Source organism: Cavia porcellus, unplaced genomic scaffold (assembly GCF_034190915.1).
Source record: "Cavia porcellus strain 051 isolate PalLab524CR breed Dunkin Hartley unplaced genomic scaffold, mCavPor4.1 scaffold_7, whole genome shotgun sequence".
Lineage (NCBI taxonomy): Eukaryota > Metazoa > Chordata > Mammalia > Rodentia > Caviidae > Cavia > Cavia porcellus.
Genome location: NW_026947490.1, coordinates 94,805,118 through 94,828,358, shown reverse-complemented (window position 1 = coordinate 94,828,358; position 23,241 = coordinate 94,805,118). Strand labels below are relative to the sequence as shown.

The 23,241-nt window shown below is 41.0% G+C and overlaps 2 protein-coding genes across 11 annotated transcripts in view; one reads left to right on the top strand and one right to left on the bottom strand.

Annotated features, from left to right (window-relative positions):
* Positions 1–5,002, bottom strand: part of Qrsl1 (glutaminyl-tRNA amidotransferase subunit QRSL1) — a 37,287-nt gene extending 32,285 nt beyond the window's left edge. The window contains exon 1 of the mRNA XM_003466008.5: positions 4,866–5,002. Coding sequence (XP_003466056.2) covers positions 4,866–4,889 — 24 coding nt within the window. The 5' untranslated portion in view covers positions 4,890–5,002. The remainder of the gene's footprint in view (positions 1–4,865) is intronic.
* A 34-nt stretch (positions 5,003–5,036) lies between these two features.
* Rtn4ip1 (reticulon 4 interacting protein 1) overlaps positions 5,037–23,241 on the top strand; it is a 44,541-nt gene continuing 26,336 nt past the window's right edge. For 9 of the 10 annotated variants that reach the window (XR_001200386.3, XR_010048977.1, XR_010048978.1 and 6 more), the window contains exons 1-4: positions 5,479–5,776; positions 10,913–11,064; positions 12,085–12,153; positions 13,140–13,264. Coding sequence is in view for 3 of the 10 variants with exons in the window: in XM_013148510.3 (XP_013003964.2) it covers positions 5,503–5,776; positions 10,913–11,064; positions 12,085–12,153; positions 13,140–13,264 (620 nt within the window). In the remaining 7 variants the exon portion in view is untranslated. Of the gene's footprint in view, positions 5,121–5,478; positions 5,777–10,912; positions 11,065–12,084; positions 12,154–13,139; positions 13,265–23,241 lie in introns of those variants that run through there. The other variant, XM_013148511.3, reaches the window with a different exon arrangement.

Below are 23,241 nucleotides of genomic sequence, written 5' to 3'. Positions count from 1 at the left end.
AGAATCCAAGAAAACGTGTCAAAAAAAAAAAAAAGTAAGAGTTTGGTTAAATGGGGTTAAAGGTAACAGAAACTCTTTAGGTTGTAAGAATGGACAGCAATATTTTTATTAGGCAGAAATAAGGCTACTATAAGATGTTTCACATTTAAGAAACTATGTGGCATTCATATGAGAGATTTTTGTTCAGTATCTTGATGTGGATGGTAGTGTTACAGTAAACTTCCAAGCGGACTGAAAGGCTCTTCCCACCCAGGAGGGGGGATAAGAAGGCAACATTTAATCTTTACATTGTGGATTGTTGCTGGACTGGACAGTTCCCAAAGGCGACAGCCCTGAGTTTACAGAGGTTAGTTTATATAGAATTTAGAAGCAGTACAAAGCAAGTGACAAAATGTTACATAATTGGTTATATGCATTGAGTCATATATTGACAGGCAGGCCAGTCTTAAACATATTTGTTGAAACAAAGAAACTGTTCATCATAATACAGGAACATTCCTGGAACAGGAAGGCGGGCCCTTACAGGGTGAGCACAGCACAGAAGCAAGAGGCGGGGCTCTTACGGAGTGAGCAGTGAATGGGGTCCCTGACTAGCCCAGGGTAGGTACCCTAAGGTATGGACAGTTACGCTGACTTAGTGCTTATTAGAGGTCTGCAGCTGGCTTTAGACTGTCAAGATCAATTCAATTCAGCAGAAGCTTGGTCAGAGACCTCTAATTGCTCATGAAAGACCTCCAAGTTTGCTCTTTTATAAATGTGTTCTTACATTATAATTGTGCCCCAGCAGTAGTTTTATGGTTGTAAATTAATATAGATACATGCATTTTACAACATTTAATATTGTTGCATTTTTTATACTTAAAAATTCATTGAGTAATCCTTCAAGTAAAAAGAATATATATAGCAAAAAAAAAAAAAAGGAAGGAATTCTAGAGAACCTCCCCCCTCTAAACAAGTCCCCTTTTACAGTCTTTCCAGGATTAATAAATGTAATCAATTTCCCAGGGTCACTGGTCAAAACCTACTTTCCTTGATTCCTATCCAACCCATCCCCAGGCCCTCACTCAAAAAACAATACTTCTGCTGCCCTCCTGCCCGGTCCCACTGTCTCCTATAAACGCAGCAGCCTTTAACAAGTCGCCTGCTCTTTAGATCTTAGTCCTTCCAAGTCCCCTGAAAGAGTGTTAACAATTTTAAATTAAAGCCGCCCGGTCGAGGACCATTCTATTTAATTGTTGGGGAAAAATCATTTCATAATTAAATTGTGATTAATGCTAGTCCAAGACCGAGTGAGTACCTTGCCCTGCGGGCTGGCTATGGCGGGGGAACACAATTCCTTGTCCCTTGGGTCACAGTTGAGGCATAGAGCTTCCAGGATGCTATGATGCCCCAGAGCAAGACTGCATCAACTGAGCACATGCTGGTTCCTAGACAACACAGTAGCAGTAAAAGTTTCACCTTGGGGAAACGACAAACTCCTTAGCCTGCCAACTTCTGCCACCAAGCTCATCAACACAAAGATCCTCATTAGCAAAAAACCACCCGAGTCACCTGATAATCCCTTCCTTCTTGTGCATACCCAATAAATGGTGGCCAGCTCAAGACTGTCTTTATCTCTGCCCATCCCGAGGCACTGACCTCCTGGCTCCCTGATCACGTGTTACTAAATTTGCCTATTTCTTATTTCATCCTTTCCCTGTTCCCCTTATACAGGCAATAGGGAATCCTGGCCAGGTCTCCTATAAATTCAAAGACTCGAAATGTTCCAGAGGCTTTACTCACCTGAGATAAAATCTTTGACTAGGCTCTCTGTGAGCTGGTACCTGCTTCTCTAATTTCTGCTACCCCCTCACTTGCCTCTCTCTCTGCACCCCAGCCTTTGTGCATTCTTTAAACCTGTCAAGCTTGCTCTTGCTTCTTGGTGTTTGTTATTGTTCCCTCTACCTGCAGTGCTAGTCTATGGCTTGCTTAATTTCTCTTCATGGTACTTATGCTACCTGAAATTAATGCTAGTCTGTTAATGTATTTTTTAAAATTTTAGTACCTGGAATTGAACTCAGGACCTTGCGCTTGCCAGGCAGGTGCTGTGCCACTGAGCTACACCCCCGGTCCTATTTATCTTTTTTCATCATTTAGCTTATTTAATGACTGCTTTCTTACCAAAAATAAACCAAAAAAGTGAGAGCAGGAGTTTGTCCTCAGTGCTAATCCTCAGAGCCTACAACAGAGGTATTCAATTAACATTAGTTGCCAGGTGTGATACACAGCTTCAATACCAGCACTTTGGGAGAATGAGGCAAAACTGCCACAAGTTTGAGGCCAGTCTGGGTTACACAGTGAATTCAAGATCAGCCTGAATTATACAGCAAGACTCAAGCTCAAACAGCAAAAACAAATCAATGAATGTTAGCTGAATGAATAATTGAGTTTAAAACTTGGGACTTATTTCTCTATAAAAATAATCAAGACTTCTTATGAAACCAACTGATTACTTGTTAAACTCGTGAATTAGTATCACCTGGATATCTCACTTCTGAAAACACTGGCATCATGCTACAAGAGAAAGGTAAAAGTGAGACAGACTCTTTTACCTCACAGTTGTGGTTCAGAGTACTTCCCCCAAACAAGACTAACTAGAGAACAACGCATCTTTGCCCTTAGAGCAGCCAAGGAGCAACAGAATAGTGAGGTACTATATAATCTGCTGAGACTGGCCATCAGCATGTAACGACCAGTTACTATTTACAGCTGAAGTTTATTTTTGTTAGGTTCTTTTCAGGGAAACACAGTACATCTAGATGTCCCCCCAAAGCTTCATGTGCTAACAGGTGGGACTTCTGGAAAGTGGCTGGTCATGGGCGTGCAATACTGGATTTGTGGGTGTCACAAATGGACCGGTTCACTGGTTGGTTTAGCACAGTTCTGGGTGTGGCTAAGGGAAGGTTCCTGGGTGTGGGTGGCACCAAGCAATACACTTGTGGCCTACAAGGTATAAAAAAGGAAAGGAAGCCCCTCGCTGCCTCCTTTCTGCTTGCCATGAGCTGTTTCTCCTCGGCCACGCCATCTTGCTTTGTAGACTGAAATCTCTACAAACTGTGAACTAAAATAAACCTTTCCTCCGGTAACCTGTGGATGTCAGGTATTTTGTCCCAGTACTGAGAACGTAATTGAGACACTTCCTTGAAAAGAGCTGGGTAAAATTTACAAGTAACAATTCTACCTATTTGGCATTTTGCCTCCTTTTTCTACCCAGTGCTCCTCTTTTGTCCTAAGCCTCTGCTTATGCCCCTCAAATTGGCTTAGATGTTGTTTGCAGCGCCTTCCCCTCAGGCCTTTTTCTTAAAACGATTATCTCACCCCTTCAAGATCTGTACCTGTTTTAAAAAGAATGTGTACTGAATTAATACAAATTTTCTACCTGGTAGAATTCAGAGTATCAATACACTGATGTGGAAAAAATAACAGTGACAGAAGATACCTGTTGAGGACAAAAACACCACAGTAATTTTTTGCACACAGCAGGCATTAGTAAATATTGGTTAAAGGGGTGGGTAAGTGAATGGACTTATGCCACAAAGCAAGCTCTGTCCTTCTTGCAATCAGCTCCCCCAAATGGCTCTTTCCTTCCCCAGGAGGCAAAAAGTGTTTCCAACAGTGAGTGGTTCACTCAACATCAGAAAGGGGCAGCAAAAAAAAAAGATGCTCACTGGAGGAAGGGTAGAAATGCAAAATATTTTTCATAGGTTGTAGTTTAAAATGGTTTGGTTTTTTGTTAACAAGTTCGACTTGTCATTAACAGTACTAAAGCCAGGAGCAATTTAAGATGGTAAAACAATAATTTTGGAGAAGAAATATTTATTGTTTAAAGCCAGTGGATTTAAAAGGTCTCATAATTTCGAGCTTTCTGAAAGGAAGCCAGTAAAAATGAAAAGACTTCTCCAGTGGAAATACAAAAGGCAGAAGGCAGAACAGGTCCTTAACCCCTGCTAAGCATCAGAAAAATCACCTGCAGACCCATTAAGCCATTTACCCTTGGTCTTACCACACAGCTCTAAGTTTAAGAGTTCTAACCAGTTGTAGCTTAAGCAACAGCCTAAGGTGATTCTGACAGCAATGGGCTAGCGCAGTACCAAAAGTTGAGCAAAGTGGAAAAAACCCAAATTAAAACCGTAATAACAGGAATAAGATGAGAGAACAAATTCTAGCTAGTTTAAGAAATTCACAGAGCGTGCTGCTTTACTGGACATGAGCGATGAAAAAGAATGGAAGGCTCAATAGGATTATATCTGCGCTATTAAAGTCTGTATTAAAATTCAGAAGGGTTTCTTGTTTTGAAGATGAATGCTGAGAAGCAGGTTGGTTTTTAAAATAATGACTTCACCGTTGGCTAAAGTGAACGCTTACAGGACCTTCGAAAGAAATGTCCATGAGACACTCAGAAGTACAGTCTTAGTCTTAAGTGATGTCCAAGAAATAGGGGAATTATAGGTGCCTGGTAGATAATTAAAAAAAAAGAAAAAGAAAACAGCATTTGTTTGAATTTTATTGCAAATTCACTGTGCCCATCGGCTGGGATAAAAAAGATTCAGACTAAAATCTACTCAGGCAAAGCACAGCCTAAACGACCTTCCCGATCTCGACCGAAGCCTGATCAAACGTTCACGTCAGCCCGCAGCTCCGCAGTGCGGAGATCTCCCCCGCTGAGATCCTTACTCCCGAGTGGCCGTGGGGACCCCGGCCTCAACGTCGGAAGGCCTGGATCCCGTCCCATGCAAAGTAAGCGGCATCTAGGCTGACCAAGATGCGTGGTGAAACCTGCAGACTTCCCGCCCTCCGGAATCCCCCATCAGGTCAGTTCCACTCACTTCTCGGAGGGTCCGGCCCAACATGGTTTCGGGTTCAGCCTGCTACTCCACGCATCACGTGGCAAGCAAGAAAAAGGTCAACAGGAGCTGCCGGCACTACTGGGAGCAGCCATCTTTGATCGTCACTAGACCTTTCAACACGGAGCCTTTGGATTGGCCGAATTGCGGTCTGAGGACACCATCCTCGCATGCGATTGGCTGGCGTCGCAGAGCCTCATCCTGTAGAGAAGATCTGGCTAGTAAGGAGACTCCAGGGTAGGGTCGCAGTGGGAATTTGGAAGCATTTGATTCTGCTTGGCGGCAGGCTCCGGAGACGGGGCTACTTATCGTGCCGAGGGCTCCCAGGACAGGGATTGGGGGGCAGGAGAGGCGCACAGTCACCTTTTCCTTTTGGTATTTTTTAAAGAGGGAGGGGGTAAGGTAGGGAGGAGAATGGACAAATACTGACTAAAGTTAATAACTATTACGAAGAACGGACTAACAATTTTATATTGTTGCTCCATTACGTTAACTTCACTTTTGAATGCTTAATTTTGAAATTGGCTAGTGTGCTGGTTAGTTTGATTGTATTCAGGGGTGAACATTTGACCCATCTAAGTGCGTTTTCTCGAAGAGCGCTGTTGAACCACTTTTCACGATGGAGGTCTTGAAGGCTTGTGCACTTAGAAGAAATGCATGTACTGCGGCTTGCTTCTGGAGAAGCAAAGTTATGCAGAAGCCTTCGGCCAGGAAGATTAGTACTACCTCTCCAAGGAGCACGATCATGCCTGCGTGGGTGATAGATAAATACGGGAAGAATGAAGTTCTTCGATTCAATCAGAACATGATGTTACCTATCATACATTATCCAAATGAAGTTATTATAAAAGTCCATGCTGCCAGCGTAAATCCTATAGATGTTAATATGAGAAGTAAGTTTTCAAAAGATATTATGTTACCTTGTTTAGCATTTCATTAAGCGTTTTTAAAAAATCAAGTGTTTGCACTTTGGTTAACACAATGGAATCGTTTATGTTTTTGGTAAGTTACGCACATATTACCTAAAAGTTTTGAAATCCCACTAGCCGGTATATACTTTATTATTTCTTTCAGGGTATAATCTGTTACAGAATGTTTGTTTCTTTGTGCTTCTTTAAAATGTAAATTGGCACTTGGGAGTTAATCTACAGCTAACGGTTTACTCCTCCTCGGGCCCATTGCCAGTGTCCTAGGTATGCTAGGCTAGGCTAGAATTTGCATTTTCACTGTAATTCTCTTCCTCTGCGCTCCCATCACTCACAGTTTTTTTTATTGGTCTGGATTAAAAGCAGCAGGACTCCAGGATTTGGGCACAATATTTTCTCTTTTCTGTGATTGCGTTCTACCCTCAGCAGTTAACTCCCTTTATGTTCCTTTCAAAATTGGAATAATGTGATCGTCTTAATTTCTGCTGGGGGAGCTTGGAGACAAAGCTTGGAGAGCAGTATGTTCCTTACATAAATACTATACAATGATTGCATTTATTGCTGAAGGATTGATTAATATTTGAATTACTTTAAGTTTGGAAAGTACTGACAAAATACAGTCAGTCTTCCTTATGGGAACTCATTTGTGTCTTCTGAAGAAATTGAAAAACACCTTTGTAGAATGATTAGCCTCAGAGTTAATTACAAAGTCATTAACTGTAGTGTTTTAAGTAAGCTGCTGTACCCAGTTTAGCCCTTGGTTATTAATTTGAAGGGTTTGTGTGCAGAATTATAGTTAAATTGAACAAATTGCCTTGATACTAATTCTCATATGTGACTGATACATGATGAATTTCTTTCTTTGTGTATATCCAGTTACAAAATTAAGATTTTTTTTTTTTTGTCTTTTTTGTTTTTATCGGTACCAGGGATCGAACTCAGGACTGCCTGCTTGCAAGGCAGGCGCTTATGCCGCTGAGCTAAATCCCCAGCCCCCAAAATTAAGATTATTGATAAAAGGATCCATTTTGTGGAATTTAGAAGATTATGAAAATGCTAAGATTTTGGTTTCTTTTCCTTCTCTTGTTTCCAGAAGTACTTTAGTACTAAATTAGAGTAGTGATTCTCAAATTTTTGGTCAAGATTTTTACTGGAGTTTATATAAGCTGTACCTATTGATACTTGAAATTAAAACAAGTGTTGAGATTTATTTAAATATACAGTAATATTACAAGACTATCAGGAGAAAAATATAAAATGACATAAAAAGGACACAGACAAAAGGCGTGAAACCAGAAGTAGCTAGTAGAGGACAGAGCTGCCTTCAGAAAGTTACAGTGAAGACTAGCTTATGAAATAAACAAAAAATTACTCTGACTAGCATTGTGTTACACTTCTGCATCTCTGCTGTCTGGTTTAACCAGGCAGCTGGGTTTTCATATATATTTCTGCGTTCAGTATGTTGCAGTATGTTATTTAAAGTCATGAAGAAAAGCTAATCCTGCAAAAAGATTGCTGGGAAAGAAAAACTGATTAGTCTCTTTGAGAAGACAGGGGACATAGCAAACCTGGAGAAGTTCTAAATTAGGGAAATAAAGTTATTCTTTGGGACTGGGTCATTTACTCCAGTTTTGAATGGTGCTATATTTAACTTAGTGACTATTCAGACCTATGCTGCTCAGAGTGGGAGCCACTAGGTACACGTGGCCATCAGCAGTAAAAGTGGTTAGTCCTAATTAAGAGGATAATCAGTATAAAATACTAGATTTCAAAGACTTAATAAGAAAAGAGAAGGTAAAAAGTCTATTTAGGATTTTATACTGAGACTATAGGCATAGCTCAGGGCAGAATGTTTCCCACTGTGCCTGAAAATAAGGTATTGTAGCTTGCATTATAGTTCCATTAAGAAGCATCTATCCAGACAATATGATGGAATAGCTGTTACACATTGTTTTTTTTTTTTTTTTATCGGTACTGGGGATTGAACTCATGGCCACCTGCTTGTAAGGCAAGTGCTTATGCCACTGAGCTAAATCCCCAGCCTCCTACACATTTCTTTGAAGGAAGAGGTTTGAAGAAAGATTTTGGAGTCTTAATGCATTTGTGGTTAGAAAGGTCAATTAAGAATAAATTGAAAGCCAGGCACTATAGATGCACACCTGTAATCCTAGCACTTGGGAGGCTGAGGCAGGAGAATCACTGAGTTTAAGACCAGATTGGGCTACAGAGTGAGCCCAAAACCAGCCTGAACTGCATTGTAACAGCCTGTCTCAAAAAGACATTTAAAAAAGTGAATCGAAATGACTCCTATGATTGTCTCATGCCTACATTTGAATTTCTTGTTTTCACAGTGCTGGGCTGGAAACCCAGAGCCTCGTGGCTGCTAGGCAGTCTCTCTACAGCTGAGCTGCATCCCAGGATTGTACTTTTGTTTTCAAGTAATAATCGCTACTGTTAGTTGGGCATGCCGATTTACTTTTTTTGGGGGGGGGGGTACTGGGGATCGAACTCATGACCTCACATTTGCCAGCCAAGTGCTTATGCTGCTGCGTTAAGTCCTCAATGCCACTTTAGTTTTAAATCTTTCTTTTTACATCAGGCTCGAAAGTCATTTCATTTTATAAGATCCAGATGTACACTTTGTGTGGTATACCTTTATATTTCAGAAGGCTGACTGCATCTAGACTATTTAGCTGCTGTTTAATAATAGAATACTGTAACGTATTTTACTTCTGTGTAGTATTCTTGAGCCATCTTAGTGTTTTATGACTTCACTGAGTAATATTATTTGCAACTTGTCCTCCAGCCCATGAATTCTTTGTGAGAAAGTGTTACTGTTGTTGCAGAATATATGTGAAATGACAACTTGGGGAAATAAAATAAGGAACAGAAGATTGTAAACTTGCAGAAGTAGTTATTTCCCTTGACAAGAAAATAAGGCACATGTCTACTTTATTTTGAAGGATGAGAGCTTGCTATTTTTCTTAAGAGGGTCACTACTGCTAGACATAAGATAATGAATCATAGGAATGGCTGAAGCACTAGATAATTTGAAAAATGGAAAAATAATACAGCTGACAAACTTGGCTTCTTTGGATGGCATTATGGTCTTTGTAACCAATGACAGATTTAGGGTTTTCCAAATAAACTCAAATCTCGGAACAAATTGGGCCTCCAGAGCCAAAGTCTTAAGAATTTATTCATTTTTGCTACCAATCAGGTTCTCAGTTACTAACCACCAGTTAGCTGCATTCTGCATTTTGGGTTTGAGTTAGTTACCGTTGTCTGCCCGAGCCATGCAGCTGATCCCCTGGCACATTAGGGCCACCAAGAAAACTTTCAAAACCACCTTGAGCTGCTAGGCGTTCCTTAGAGAGGGCTGGAACATTTTTGTAGCTAAACTTTGTCATGGCTAAATGTCCACCTCTGCTTCTTAAACCACGCAAGGTTTCAGTGAGTAATTGTTTATATTTTAGTGGCGGAAGAGGAATAGTAAGACAGGAAAAGTAAGCATACAATTTTTGTGAGTGTCATATAATAAACTTGTTTTCCCCTGTCAAATGCAGTCCTAGCTAACCAGATGGCAATGTATCATGTTGGCATGACAACCATTAGCTTACGTTTTCTGACACTATCGCAATTTTCAAATACTTTCTCTCATGTGTCTTGGTTTTCACTGGAAAACGTCTTCTATAAGCTACCACTTGGCAGTGTCTCTCTCCTCCTCCTGCTCTCATCTAAGACCAAGCCCCTATTTGTATTTTTTCCCGTCTTTGCTCACCTACTTGTAGGTATCACCGCGGCCGTTCCGTGTCCTGCATCACCAGTGTTCTTTTTTACCAGATTATTATCGTTGACCTGCAAATCTGTTATTTTTCTCTCTTGGAAAAAAGCCACTGTTTTCCAAGTTTTCCAAGCACTGTTTCCTCTGTTTTCCTGCTTTTCTTCATCGTTAACTGTCTGAAAGAGTTGGTTTTCCTCGGATTCCTTCCCATTGTCCCTCAAGCACACCATATCACCGCAATTGCTCCTAGGGTGTCCCCTTGTGTCATACTTGCCTGCCAGAGTGGGCGAGGGCAAGGGAAGACCCTATCGCTGTTGTGGGCATACAGGGAGATGCATGACCCTGCAGGCGAGGTGTCTGGAGAGGCTCATGGGCCTGGTCTCAGACACATGTCAGGCAGAAGACAGAATAAGTGATTCTGTGATGTTTCAGGAAAGTCACTTTATATAGCGAACCTATGTAACAAGCCACTTTGGATTACTGCAGATAGAATAGCCAATTTATCTGAATAAAAATGCACTTATGGTGTTTGTTAGCTGCATTCAGGTGATACTTTTGTAAATATTCTTAAAAATGATCCGTATAATGAAGCAGTTGACCTGACTGTATCAGAATAGTTGCATCCAGGTGGGTTTTATCACTCAGGAATCTCTGTACTTTCTCCAAAATCATTTTTCTGGAAAGATTTTTTTTTTTAGGAGATGGGAACTGCTTTTCAATGACCAGTGTCAGAAACAAGTGCTTTAAGTCTACGTCTGATTTATTAACTTTTAACAGGTTCAATGTTTGTCTTCTTCACCAGACTTAGCATCAAGTATCTTTGTTGTTTAAAAACTTCAGAAATGAATAAATTATTAAAGGTGACACCTTAGAAGAGCAAAATTTACAAAATACTGAAAATTCTGAGGACAGTTTCAAAATTTGAGTTTTAGAGAGGTGTTTTTGTTTTTTGCTTTTTTGAGACAGTTTCACTATGCAACTCGGACTGGCTTTAAATCACTTCGTGACCCAGGCTGGCCTTGAATTTGCAGCAGTCCTCCTGCCTCCTGAGTGCTGGGACTACAGAGGGATTTTGAGCAGTGGTGGCTTTAATATAAATAAATGATTGTGACTGTCCAAGTAATTGTGATTTTCTTTGTAATTGTAATTTTCTTTGTTTTTATGTTTCTATTTTTTTTGTGTGTGTAATGGCAAAAAATTATAAAGGTAATTCTTTTATAACCTGTGTTTTAAGACTTAACATTGCTGGCTTGTAATGTGTAATTTTTAAGCCATTCTCTTCTTGCTTTTGGAATAAACAGATAAATTGTGTTTTGTAGACGGCTATGGAGCAACAGCGTTAAATATGAAGCGTGATCCTTTGCACATGAAAACCAAGGGGGAAGAGTTTCCTCTGACTCTGGGCCGGGATGTCTCTGGCGTGGTGATGGAGTGTGGGCTTAGTGTGAAGTATTTCAAGCCTGGCGATGAGGCGAGTTCATCTTTTAATCTTTTATTCTGTGTTCCATTTCCGAATGTACAAATACGGTTCTTTTGGAAGTATGGTTTCTATTGACCACTATCTTCTTTTCAATAAATGTACAGCCCTTTGGCTGGAACCTTCCTGTCCTTGGTTCTGCTGTTACTGTTTTTTGCCCAAACAATTAAACAATAACTGCCGGGTGTGATGGTTCATGCCTGTAAGCTCCTTGGCATGCTGGTGTAGGAGGATCAAGAGTTTAAAAGGCCAGCCCGGGTAACTAAACGAGACACTGTTGCAAAATGCAAACATAGAGGGCTGGGGATTTAGCTCAGCGGCATAAGCACCTGCCTTGCAAGCAGGCGGTCGTGAGTTCGATCCTTGGTACCGATAAAAATGAAAAAGACAAAAAAAAAATGCAAACATAGAAAGAGCTAGGTGTAACCGTGGTGGTTCCTCAGTTGAATCCCCAGTACTAAAAAAACAAAACAAAACGTATAAAACCCAACAAACCTGGACTGTGTTGACTTTTCTAAATTTAGGGCTTAGAAATCACAAACTTTACTGTTGTAAGCCTGGAGCTGTTTGATTCTCCTTGAAATTAGCCTTTAAATGACAGTTTGTATTTTTTGTGTTAGATTGGTTTAAAATAGCTAAACTTAGGTGTAATCTTCTGTCATTTGTCACTGTACCAGGAGATCGTACTGAGCTCTTAATTACGGCAAGTTCCGGTTGCTTTTTTATGAAAAAGCTAATCCCTGTGAGAGAGGTGGGGCTAGGCCCATTTTACAGATGAGGAAGCCAAGCTATTAAAAAAAAAATCCACAGCAAACAGTGGTAGAGCCAGGATTCGAGCCGCAGATCTGCAGTCTTGATAGAACTCTTTAGTCAGTCTTAGCTTCCACGCTAACAAATGTATCTAATGTGAAAGCTGCTCTTTGTTGGGTTTGTGTTAGGGGACACCTCCACGCTCTGGTTGGGTCAAAAAATATGTATGTCTGTAGTGACATTGTGCGTCTGTGTGCATTGCAGGTCTGGGCTGCGGTTCCTCCGTGGAAACAAGGCACTTTCTCTGAATTTGTTGTAGTCAGTGGAAATGAGGTAACTCGCTATCTCTGCTGAAGTGCTGTGGGGGAAACAGGCTGACAAATGTCCCTGAAGTCACCGGATGTGTTTCCAGGGAGGTTCATGTTTTATGGGCACTTTTGAAAAAGCTAACTTGGGAAAGTTGAATGATCAAAACAGTATTTTGATTAAACAGAGTTTAATAGCACTGCCCCCCAGAGAGCAGTTACGTTTGTCTTGTGAAACAGATTCAGAATGAGATGTAGAACTCTGCTGTGTTTTTTGGTTCTTCTGCCAAGTATCAACATTTGAAACCAGATCTATCCAGCAGAGTATGGATTAATCCTAAGCAGTGGCATGGATATGTCACGCTGATTCAAATAATTTTAAAGACAACAGCAAGGTCGTGTGCGGTAGCACGTGCCTGAAATTCCCGCACTCAGGAGGCTGAGACAGGAAAATCACTGAGTTCAAGCCCGGCCTGGACTGCATTAAACCGGAAAAAAGAGGCAGTATGATTAGGTACACATTTGAATAGAAAGGAAGAGGTTAACGTTGAGGGAGTTGGCTGCACAAGGGAAGCAGGAAAGGGCCAGACGTGTCACTGAGGTTGGAGAAAGCCTAAAAAATCCCTTTTCAGAAAAGGCAAGCAAAGGAAGTAGTTGATCCCTCGAACAAATTAGAGTGTGTTTGAGGATTCAAGGTTTCATGGTTTTATTTTTAGATATAATTAGGGCTAATGAGATTATTGCATGTGGGCTTTTTATAAATGGTGAAATAGCTAAATTGAATAATGTATGCTGCAAAACATTACTGAACCTTTGTGAGGGGGTAGAGAGCTGCTTGGAGAATAATCCTTCGGGATAATCTTGGAATAAAGTGTGTGGTAAACACTGAATCTGGACGATTTTTAATAGATGTATCTCAGAAAATAGCAGAATTGCTAAGGAGGTAGATGTGCTTAATTAAGGTGATAGACTTGCAAGTCCCTGTTTATTTGTGATTATTGTCTTCAAATTCAGGTTTCTCACAAGCCCAAATCACTCTCTCATACCCAAGCTGCGTCTTTGCCATATGTGGCACTCACGGCCTGGTCTGCCATAAACAAGATTGGTGGCCTGCATGACAAGAACTGTGCAGGAAAACGGTAAGCCTGTTCATGGTGGCATTTAAACGTCCCTTCCTGCCTTCCGTGCTTGGCAGAGGGTTTATCAGAAGTGTTAAATTAGTATCATATACACGATGGAAGTCATGCTGACGTTTAAACAAGTCCCAAAGATTTCTCCATTGGTTGGGTCTGTATTCTTTTTTTTTTTCCTTTTTATCGGTACTGGGGATCGAACTCACGACTGCCTGCTTTCAAGGCAGGTGCTTATGCCGCTGAGCTAAACCCCCAGCCCCGGTTTGTATTCTTTGAACTGAAATGTGTAAGTAGGCTCTAGGGTCCAAAGCTTCTAAAACAATGTAAAATTTTGAGTGGGGACCTCTGTGGGAAGAAGGGCCATAGCTTTTCACACTCCCCCAGAGGTCATAAATCATACTTTCCAAAAGATAGTGTCAGAGCAAAGGTGTGTGATTCATACCCCTTCTAGGAACTGTTCTCACATTTGTGCATTTCTATGAAATCAAGTATGACGGGACTGCAAACCACTGTTAAATTTGCGTGATGCTTCAGCCCGTTCTGATGCTCCCAAGACTTGAACGAATGCATGTTTAGGTTAGTACCAACACAGTGACCAGAAATGTCTCCGGTGCACGATCGTTCCCCCGTCTGAGCTCACCTTCCCGTCGCTTTGAGTTAACCTGTTGTCCACCGTGGTCTGAAAGGGGAGGCCAGCGCGGTGAGGCATTTCAGACGAATTGAGAATGGAAGGGAGAGACCCCGCATTTGAGTAACCTCAGTGACCTGTTGCTATGTGGCGCTATTTATTATGTCTTTGTTGATTTTTTTACTGTGTCTAGTTTATAAATTAAACTTTGGGGGCTGGGGATTTAGCTCAGTGGCATAAGCGCCTGCCTTATAAGCAGGCAGTCGTGAGTTCGATCCCTGGTACCGATGAAAAGGAAAAAGACAAAAAAAAAAAAAAAAACAAAAAAAAACCTAAATTAAACTTTACCATAGATAAAGAAAAAAACCAAAGTAGATACTGGCTTGGTACCATCTGTGGTTTCAGGTGTCTGCTGGGGTTCTAAACAAACTCCCCGTGGCCAGGGAGACGGTCGTATTTGAGTTCATTTCCAGATCCTGCTGCCTTCCAGCTCAGTGACCTACTCAGCTGATTTTTTTCTTGGGAATTTGTTTGGAAGATGAAATGATAATGCACATAAAACCAGTGGCAAGGGTTGCGGTACCTAGGAGACACTTGGACAGTGGTGGCTATTAGCAAGGAGATTATAATACTTGTATTGTAGAAAGTTGGGACCATAGGAAAAAACCGATCTGTTCTGTTGTTGAGAAAATTGTACTAAGAACCGTTTAGTGTAAGGGAGGAGAGAAATTATCATAAATTAAAACAATATAGAGCTTTTTCATTAAGAGATCTTTCCAGGTAAAATAACTAAAGTCTATGTCTTTCTGTATTCCTGTTATGAAATAGGGCACTTTACATTTAATGTGCTGAGTAGTACAGTGCTAAAGTTTTAAGCACTATTTCTGAAAGCACTGTGAAGACTTCATCTAATGAAATGCTGTCATAAAATTCAAAGCAAACATTTACACTAAAACCCTGTTTATTTTTTAAGCTTTCCTGGCCTGTCTGAAGTTGCCATTTTGGTCAAGCACTTTGCTGATGTTAAATGTTCGATCACAGGTTTTTCTAATGGTCTGTCTTAACAACCTTGCAAATATCTCCAGATTTTTTAGACCTTTATTATTGTTGCGGGCTCTGCAGTGACATTGATGCTTTGTTTCTTTTCTCTTAAAAATATTAGGAATTCTATGCTTCCGAGACTATTGGCACCCTATGGTCAGAGAACTTGCATTCCTTTGTTTTAACGCTCTGTGGGAATACTTTTAATGTTCTGTAGAAAGCAATTTAAAATAAAAATACAGCCATTTGTCTTCAGATGTACATATGAACCCCTAGTTTACTGTTGGTTTTGTGGATAATTCTTGGGTATGCTCTTACGGTCTGCTTTGGCCATAATGGCCTGAACTGGGAAATCGGAGCCCTGTATCCTCCTCTCTGTTAATAGCCTGGAGGTGACCACATGCAATGTCTGGTCTCTTTGTAGTGTCCTCTTAAGTCACTGCCTGAAGGACACTACACATCAGTGGTGGCGAACCTATGGCACACCTGCAGAAGCAAATGTGTCACTATATGACTAAAAGCTTCACCATCACTGATACAGATTGAGGAGAGAACATTGAGAAGTGGATAATTTTATACCTTATGAGATAATTACATTATATTATACAGACATATCTGTTTATTGATTTAGCCGTTGGCCAGCCTAGAGTAAAATCCTTGTTAGAGCCGCTGAGTAATTCCCATCATGAACTTCTGTTGTACTCTCATGTGCATAGTGACCTGGGGATGCGTATATTGTAAGCCACAGAGAGATCTTGACCTCTCAGTCGCTTCAGGCTGCTGTAACAAAATTCCATGACTTAGCGGTTTATAAGCAACAGGAACCAATTTCTATCTCTTGGATGGAAAGTCCAAGATCAAACTAATGACAGGTTCCATGTCTGATGAGGGCCAGCTTGCTTATTGGTGAGAATTACAAGAGATACAAGCACCTTAAAGAATTATTTAAAAAAAATTTTTTTTTTTTTGTGAAGATGTTAGTCAAATGAGCTACATCCCCGGCCCAGTAGTAGTACTTTTTTTTTTTTTTTGGTGGGGGGCGGTACTTGGAATCGAACTTAGGGCTTCACACTTGCCAACAGTAGTTCTAATGAAACAGCTATATAGTGGTATTTTATTGTACTTGAACTCAGAGGTTCCAGTATCCAAAGTGTATTTTTTTAAATCTCATTGTGATGGATATAACATATTTTGGCTTCTCTAAGCAATAATTATTATTCTTCTGTTAGCTGTAATATTAGCATAAAGGAATGCAATAGTTTGTACAAAACAGGTCAGTTTTGTTACCAAGGATTAACAGTCTGGTTTTTTCTAACTATTTAAGGACAAAAGCAAAAACCAATAATAATAATGTATACCTGACATCTCAGCTACCTGGGAGGCTGAGGCAGGGAGATTACAATGTCAAGGCTAGCCTAGGCAATTTGGTGAGACCTGTTCTCAAAATAAAAATAAAAATTAAAAGCGCTGTGACTTTAGCTCAGTGATAGAGTGCCCCTGGGTTCAATCCCTGATACTGCCACAAATGAACAAAATGAAAAAACTATCAGCATTTTGAAAGATTTTACAAGGTTCTTTTTTTTTTTTTTGTAACTAGCAGCTTACTGAAATTAAGCCAATGCTATCGAAGAAGTCGCTGGTGTTTACCTGTCTGTTCTTTCTTGGTTATCCAGTTACCTTCTGTAACAACCTGAGTGTTGGTGAAGCCAGTATTAATATTGATGTCATATAATGTCAATTTTTCTACACTTTGGTATCACTAGAAATGCCAGGTTGACTTCCTATCCTTATTATCCTTCTTATCAACCTATCTGTAGTTGATTTATTTGTGGGTAATTTAGGGCTCTATAGATGAATAGAAATTTTTTTTTTTTTAATTAAAAAAAATTTTTTTTTTTTTTTTGTCTTTTTCTTTTTTATCGGTACTGGGGATCGAACTTGCGACTGCCTGCTTGCAAGGCAGGCGCTTATGCCGCTGAGCTAAATCCCCAGCCCCGATGAATACAAATGTTTTTAAAAGTCATTACATCTGCTACTTTGTGAATATGCTACAGTCTGATGGTTATATTTATTGGTGGTATCGTCTGTGCACTTGAATATCTCATGCTCTGCATACAATTCATCCCTTGCTGAGAAAATTGTACTTCACTGTTTGACAGAAGTATTAGAAAGTCTTAGAAATTGAACCATTCCTCTTGCACAAAATACATTTCACTTTTAAATTTGGTACACTGGAAACTCAATACAGGAAATTTAGCAATAATTTTCAGATTCTTTTTTGAGATTAACCCCTATGACGGTAAAATTTTGACGCAGAAGTATAAATTGGGGTCTGTATATAAACAGGCTCAGACTTAAAAACACTAGGTCTCCCCTCAGTGTGCTTATATTAAAATTAAAGCGGCCCCTCTGTACCCCGGGAGCTGCCTTCTTGCAGACGCCTCGGCTGCCTGTTCGTCACCTCCCCGCCGACGTGTTCCTCTCCACTGTGCTCCTGCCAGCCCTGGGGGCTTTGGCTTTCCATCTCCACCTGGCCGGGCTGTTTGCAGGTGGGGACAGGCCGGTGGGTGGCGGGGCAGGCACAGAGGAGTCAGTTTTAGTTTTACTGTGGCTTGCATGGGGTCAGGGCTCGTTTGCCAAGCCGTGATGCTTCTGACTTCCTTTTCCAGAATGATCTCTCTGAGGTGCCGCGCACTCCTTTACTTTTCTGCTTGCCTTTTGGTGTTTTGTGACATTGTTAAAGGCTAAAGGCACTCCTGTCTTCCAGCCCTTGGCCGTGCTGTCTTCCCAGTGCCCCACGCTGTCTGTCTCTCCCCCATCTCATCTGCCCGCCACCTCTGTTTAGCATTAAGTAAGTTGCAGGCCTGTATTTCTAAGCCTAACCTGTCTACTGAGTTCTAGTTAGGTATTCCGTTTGTATTTCAAACTGAATTTGTGGACAACAAAACAGCCAACTGTTATTCCAGCTATCATCCTAATGTCAGGTAACTGTGATTTACCTTGAGTCCTGACTTACTGTTTCCAAACCCTGCTCCTTCCTTTCTACTGCTCACATATGAAAGTCAGGATTGTTGCCAACCTTTTTTTCTTTGCATGGGGAATCGAACTGAGGCCCCTAGGCCTGCCAAGAAGGCACCGTGCTGCTGAGCTGTATCCCCACCCGGGTGTCAACTTTTGGACAGTGCCTTCCAAGTTTCTTTTATCAGTGAACTATAATATTTCAAGGTTTCTCATGCAGTGAATCAGTCTAAAATTCTATTGGATTTTAATGATCAAATCTCATTAACTGGTTGCTGACATGTTCCCTATAGTGGTATATTTGAAGTTTTTACATGTTTTAATTAGAAGGCTGTTTAATTAGAAGAATGTTTTTACTCCGTACATCTGACACCTTGTTAATTTAACCTTGACTAGTCACATACTTCAGTACTGGGTGTCATCATACTCAGTCTTAATAAAATATCGTGATGCTTAGCTGAGTTGACTTAGTGAGACACACAGATATCCTTAGAGGGCATTCTTAGATCAGAGCAGCTAGCGGTAACTAAACTCTATGCAGAAATGCCTGTGAGTTCAGTGTTTTCCACAAAACTCCAAGCAAACGTGCTGCAGTCCCCCTTTTCCACATATATCCTAGGAGGCATGAAAGTGTTTGTTTCTGAGACCCCCAGTGGATGCCTGAAACAACTAATATAAGCCTTGTGGTTTTTCCTCTATATATATACCTGTTAAAACACTTAATAAAATAAGCACAGTAAGAGATTAATAATAGCTAATGAAATAAAACAACTATAATCTGTTGTAATAAAGCTTACAAGTTATTTAGTTTTATAATTTTGTTTATAACATTTTTGGGCCACAATTGACTGTAAGTAAATGAAACTTTAGAAAACAAAACCATAGACAGGAGACTCCTGTATGTCTGAAACAACTTCCCTTTAGCCAAATCTGTTACTGACATGAGGGTGTTACAGTTTAGATCTGACATGTCCCCCCAAAGCTTGTTTTGAAGGCTTGGTCCCCAGTGCAGCAGTAGTCAGAGGTAGGACCCCTGGGAATTGATTGGATGATGAGGACTCTGATGTTATGAATAGATTAATCCATTGGCTTGTTTATAATTTAAAACAGGCCCTAGGGTGGAAATCTTAGGGATGAGGCCTGCTGAGAGGAGTAAATGGCTGAAAGTGTGCCTTGGAAGGGTGTATTCTGTCCCCAGCACCTTGTCTGTCCTTTCTGGCCACCTCCATGTGCTCCCACCATGGCACCCACAGGCCTGGGAACAACAGCGCCAAGTGACCATGGACTGCAGCCTCTGAAACTGTGAGCCAAGAGCAACCTTATTTCCTTTAAGCTGATGTTTTCAAGTATTTCGTCACAACAGCAGAAAGTTAATACAGAGCAGAAGCGTGATGCAGGAAGACTAGAAATGGAAAGCAATCTTACCTGACTGTGATGGGCATGTCTTACTTGGTGGTTGTTTTGTTTTGTTTTGTTTTGGGGACACGGTCTCACTATGTAGTTCAGACTGGCCTCAAACTCACTGTGTAGCCCAGGCTGGTCTCAAACTCACGGCAGTCCTCTGCCTCAGCTTTCCGAGCGCTGGGATTACAGGCATGCACCACCGTATCTGGTGGACATATCTTAATTTTGTAAATTTTATATAAATGTGTTCATGCAAATAAATCGCTGGAGCTGTAAGTGCAGTGCCCCAAACTTCAACCTCCTCAGCTGTATGGTGAATCCTTCCTGCTCGCTGTATTGACGCCTGTCACAAGCATTCCTTCCCTCTGTCTGCTTCTGTAGAAGGCTGAAGGAAATAGCGATTTGAGATGGCTTCTACTGCCTGTACTATCTGGGGAGAGGCATTCCAGCACCTCTGGTTGAAATTCTGAATAAATCTCATCTTAGAGAAGCACTGTTACCCTGTGTACGAAGTGTTTCTTTCATTATGGGTTAGCTAAAACTTTATCAACAGCTACCCTGGGTACCTTGCCAGAACAAGCAAATAGTTTTGTTTTCATGGGAACGTGCATGTAAGTTTGCAAACATCTGCTCCACACATGAACTCTCCTGTAAATGGTGGAATGTCGGCATGAACTGCAGGGGTTTGGAAGAGGAGGACACACAAATTCAGGATGTATTGGACTCGTTTGGTTGATTTGCTTGGTACTTTTATTATTCTACTTATTCAAGTTAAGTTTCTTGCTCACTTTAGGGCATAAACTTAAGAGTATCATGCTAAGATACTTGCTCTCTTTTACTTATCTTTTCTTCCAGATTTAAAACTAGTACAGGAAGCTGAGAAAAGCGTATTTTCAGCATCGTCCTTGTTTCTTAACAATCACTTGTTTCGGCTGACTGTGAAGTCATTTTCTAGGCCACCAGGACTTGGTAGATGGCGCTTGTGACTTGTTCCCTCTTTGTGTGGTGGTGGGGACTCATGGAGGCTGTGTACGTGTGTGTTAGAAAGGTGGAGAAATGAAATGCAAGCTTAAATTACCAGTTTTTTCCCAATGGCTACTGGAACACACTTCTCTGATCATACTTCAGGATTCCGGTAGCAAAACTGCTGAGAACAGAACCAGAATCTCTAGGTACCCGGCTTTGCTATTCAGAGATTTCTGAGACAAGCAATAATACAGAAATTGAAGGATGCTTTCTTCCTTCTGGTTGTCTTGGTGTTTTGCAGTTTCTTTTTTTTTTAATTTATAAGGCAGTTTATGACCTACTTCATAAGATTATAATACTGAAAACTGTGATTGTACAGGATGTAACTACCCAAATGCCAAGTAAAAAGTGTCTCAGTCATGGGGGGAAGAACTTTGATTTAGTCCTTTTATTTTTGTTTAGAGAGAATTCAGAGATTAGACAGAAATGACAGAGCAACTTGGAATTTGGTGTAAGAATGCATAAAAGTGCAGTAATTACTTGGGTTTCCACAGAATTTTTCACGTTTGCTACTATAGCAAACTCAAGTAGTGTCAAAGGAGCTATCTGTACGGAGCAAGGAGAGAGGCATGGGATTAAAAATCTTGGCAATTTTGAGTTATAGTGCTTTTTGCAAGTGTAGTATTTTTTTTGGCACTGTTTCTATAAGCCAACCAATAAACAGTATGGCACGCTTTCCTTCACTGTAACAAATTGTCTTCTACTTAAGCAAGATTTGAATGCATAGTGTGATCATCACAGCAAGCTAGGTAAAAAAGAATTTCACATGTGTAGCGCTTAAGTGAAGGGCCAATGTGCGATTCACAGTAGCAGTATTTTTTGGTATATACTGGCAGTCCTTTAAAGAGTACAAGAATAGTTTAGCCATAGGACTGCTAGCCTTAGAGGACCAGCTGGCTTATGGCTGGTTTGAAAATGTGTTTTGGCTGCTGGCTTTTGGGGACTTACTCTGTTCTGGGGAGGGAGTGTCTTGGTTTTGGTTGACCCTGCATAAAACAAAACAGTTTCTAGGGCCAGAGCACAGTGTCCCTAGGACTTATTTACAAGGGCACCAGCCTAGCCTCTTTTGCACTGTGGGGTGACATCAGGTGGCAACCTCCGGAATTGCAGCCGCTGTTGCAGGCCCACGCCCTTTTCTGCCTAGCCCTGCTGTGAACCGAAATCATGTTTTCTGATGTGAGGAAATGTTGCTTTGGATTAAGAGTTATGAATAAGAGATGAACTGTAATAAGAGATGAACTGGCAATAATGGGTCAGAGATGTGTCTGGCAGTTGAGTCCGTCACCAGCCATTGTATTTAGTATCCTTATACTCCATCCTTTGCAGGGAGAGAACTAGAAATTAATTTCCAGCTTGTCTTTACTTGGGCCAGCAATATAGGTTAGCGGCATAAGCACCTGCCTGACAAGCACGAATTCTTGAGTTCGATCCCTGCTACTAAAAAACAAAAAAAGAAAGAAAAAGGTTTCCTTTACTGGAAGAAGCTTTGGTGCAGTCTTTCAGGCTCCCAGATGGCAGCAGTTGTTGCCCTGATTGTAGGGTGTAAGGCGAATTGGGTAGTGGTTAAAGTCAAGGAATACGGATAACACAGCGGCTTCATCTAGGGTAGCGGGGCAGAGTGGGGATCTCTGTCTAGAACCGCAGAGTACTTTGGGAAGCAGGACATACGTATGAGCTAACAGTGTGATGGAGGCCACATGGTGGCTCTGGATTATGTCCAGGTTCTTGGGGAGGAGACCTGGGACTTAGGCTTTCAAGGAAAGAGAGAGCTTAGCAGTCGGGAAGGTTTTTGGGGCTAGAGGAGGCTGTGCATGGAGCTTAGTGGGGAGAGTAAGGGACCCAGTGTCTCTAAAGAGGACAGTTGGGTTCAGGAGAGCGAAAGGAGACAGTTGAGATCATTAGATTGTGATGAGCTTGGAAGGAGTTTAGCTACATTGCAATGAAGTAAGAGGGTACGTAGTTCACAGGTAAATTGATTTTCGGCTGGGTCACTGAGGCAGTTTTTGGTGCTTCACGACTTAGTAAGTATTAAAACTATAGAATCTGTGAATTGAAGAGTTTTGGAAGAATGGATCTTCAAATTTTCTTCTGTCCTCCACAATGGATAATTCGTGAAATTAAAATATTCTGGAAGGAACGTACTTTACAAGGAGACTTTTAATTACATGTAATGATACTAATTTCAAAGGAAACAACCGGCTTAGAAATTTTAATAGTAACTTTTAAGATAGAATGAAAGGTAACAAAATCAGCCTTCTGTAATGTGGGTAAGCCAGAAAAATGACAGTAGGGATACATTTGTAGTTCTTGAACATATTATGAGATGCAGAGTACCTGCCAGAGCTAGGTAGCAAAATGTTCTCCACTCTCTAGGAGCCCATGCAAAAAGGCCCCACAGCTAGCACTTCTGCATTTTATAGTGACAGATAAATAACATCAGATAGTCCCACCACTTAGTCTTCAGAAAACACTTAGTGTTCTTCTGTGCGTCCTCAAGAGAATTCTCTCAGTAGTCCCTTAGCTAATGAGGTGCCAAATGCCCATTACTTTTTATGCTGTCCCTCAACCGCCACTGTAGCATAGTGACTGGCGTGCAGTCCAGTACACACAGCTCTCTGAAACCACCCAGTCCCATTCTCTAAAGCTCTAGCTTAATGCTTGAGTAAAGTGCATCAGGAGGTGACCCAGGAGGATTGCTGGGAGTTTATGGCCGGCCTGCACAACACCAGGAGACCCTGAAGTGTAATAACGGGTAACGTGAGCCAGGTGTGTGGTGATGACTGAAATCCCAACCTGTTCTATATAGTGAGTTTGGCCACCCTGGAACATACATCTCAAGACCCAATCTTCAAAAATAATCACAAAA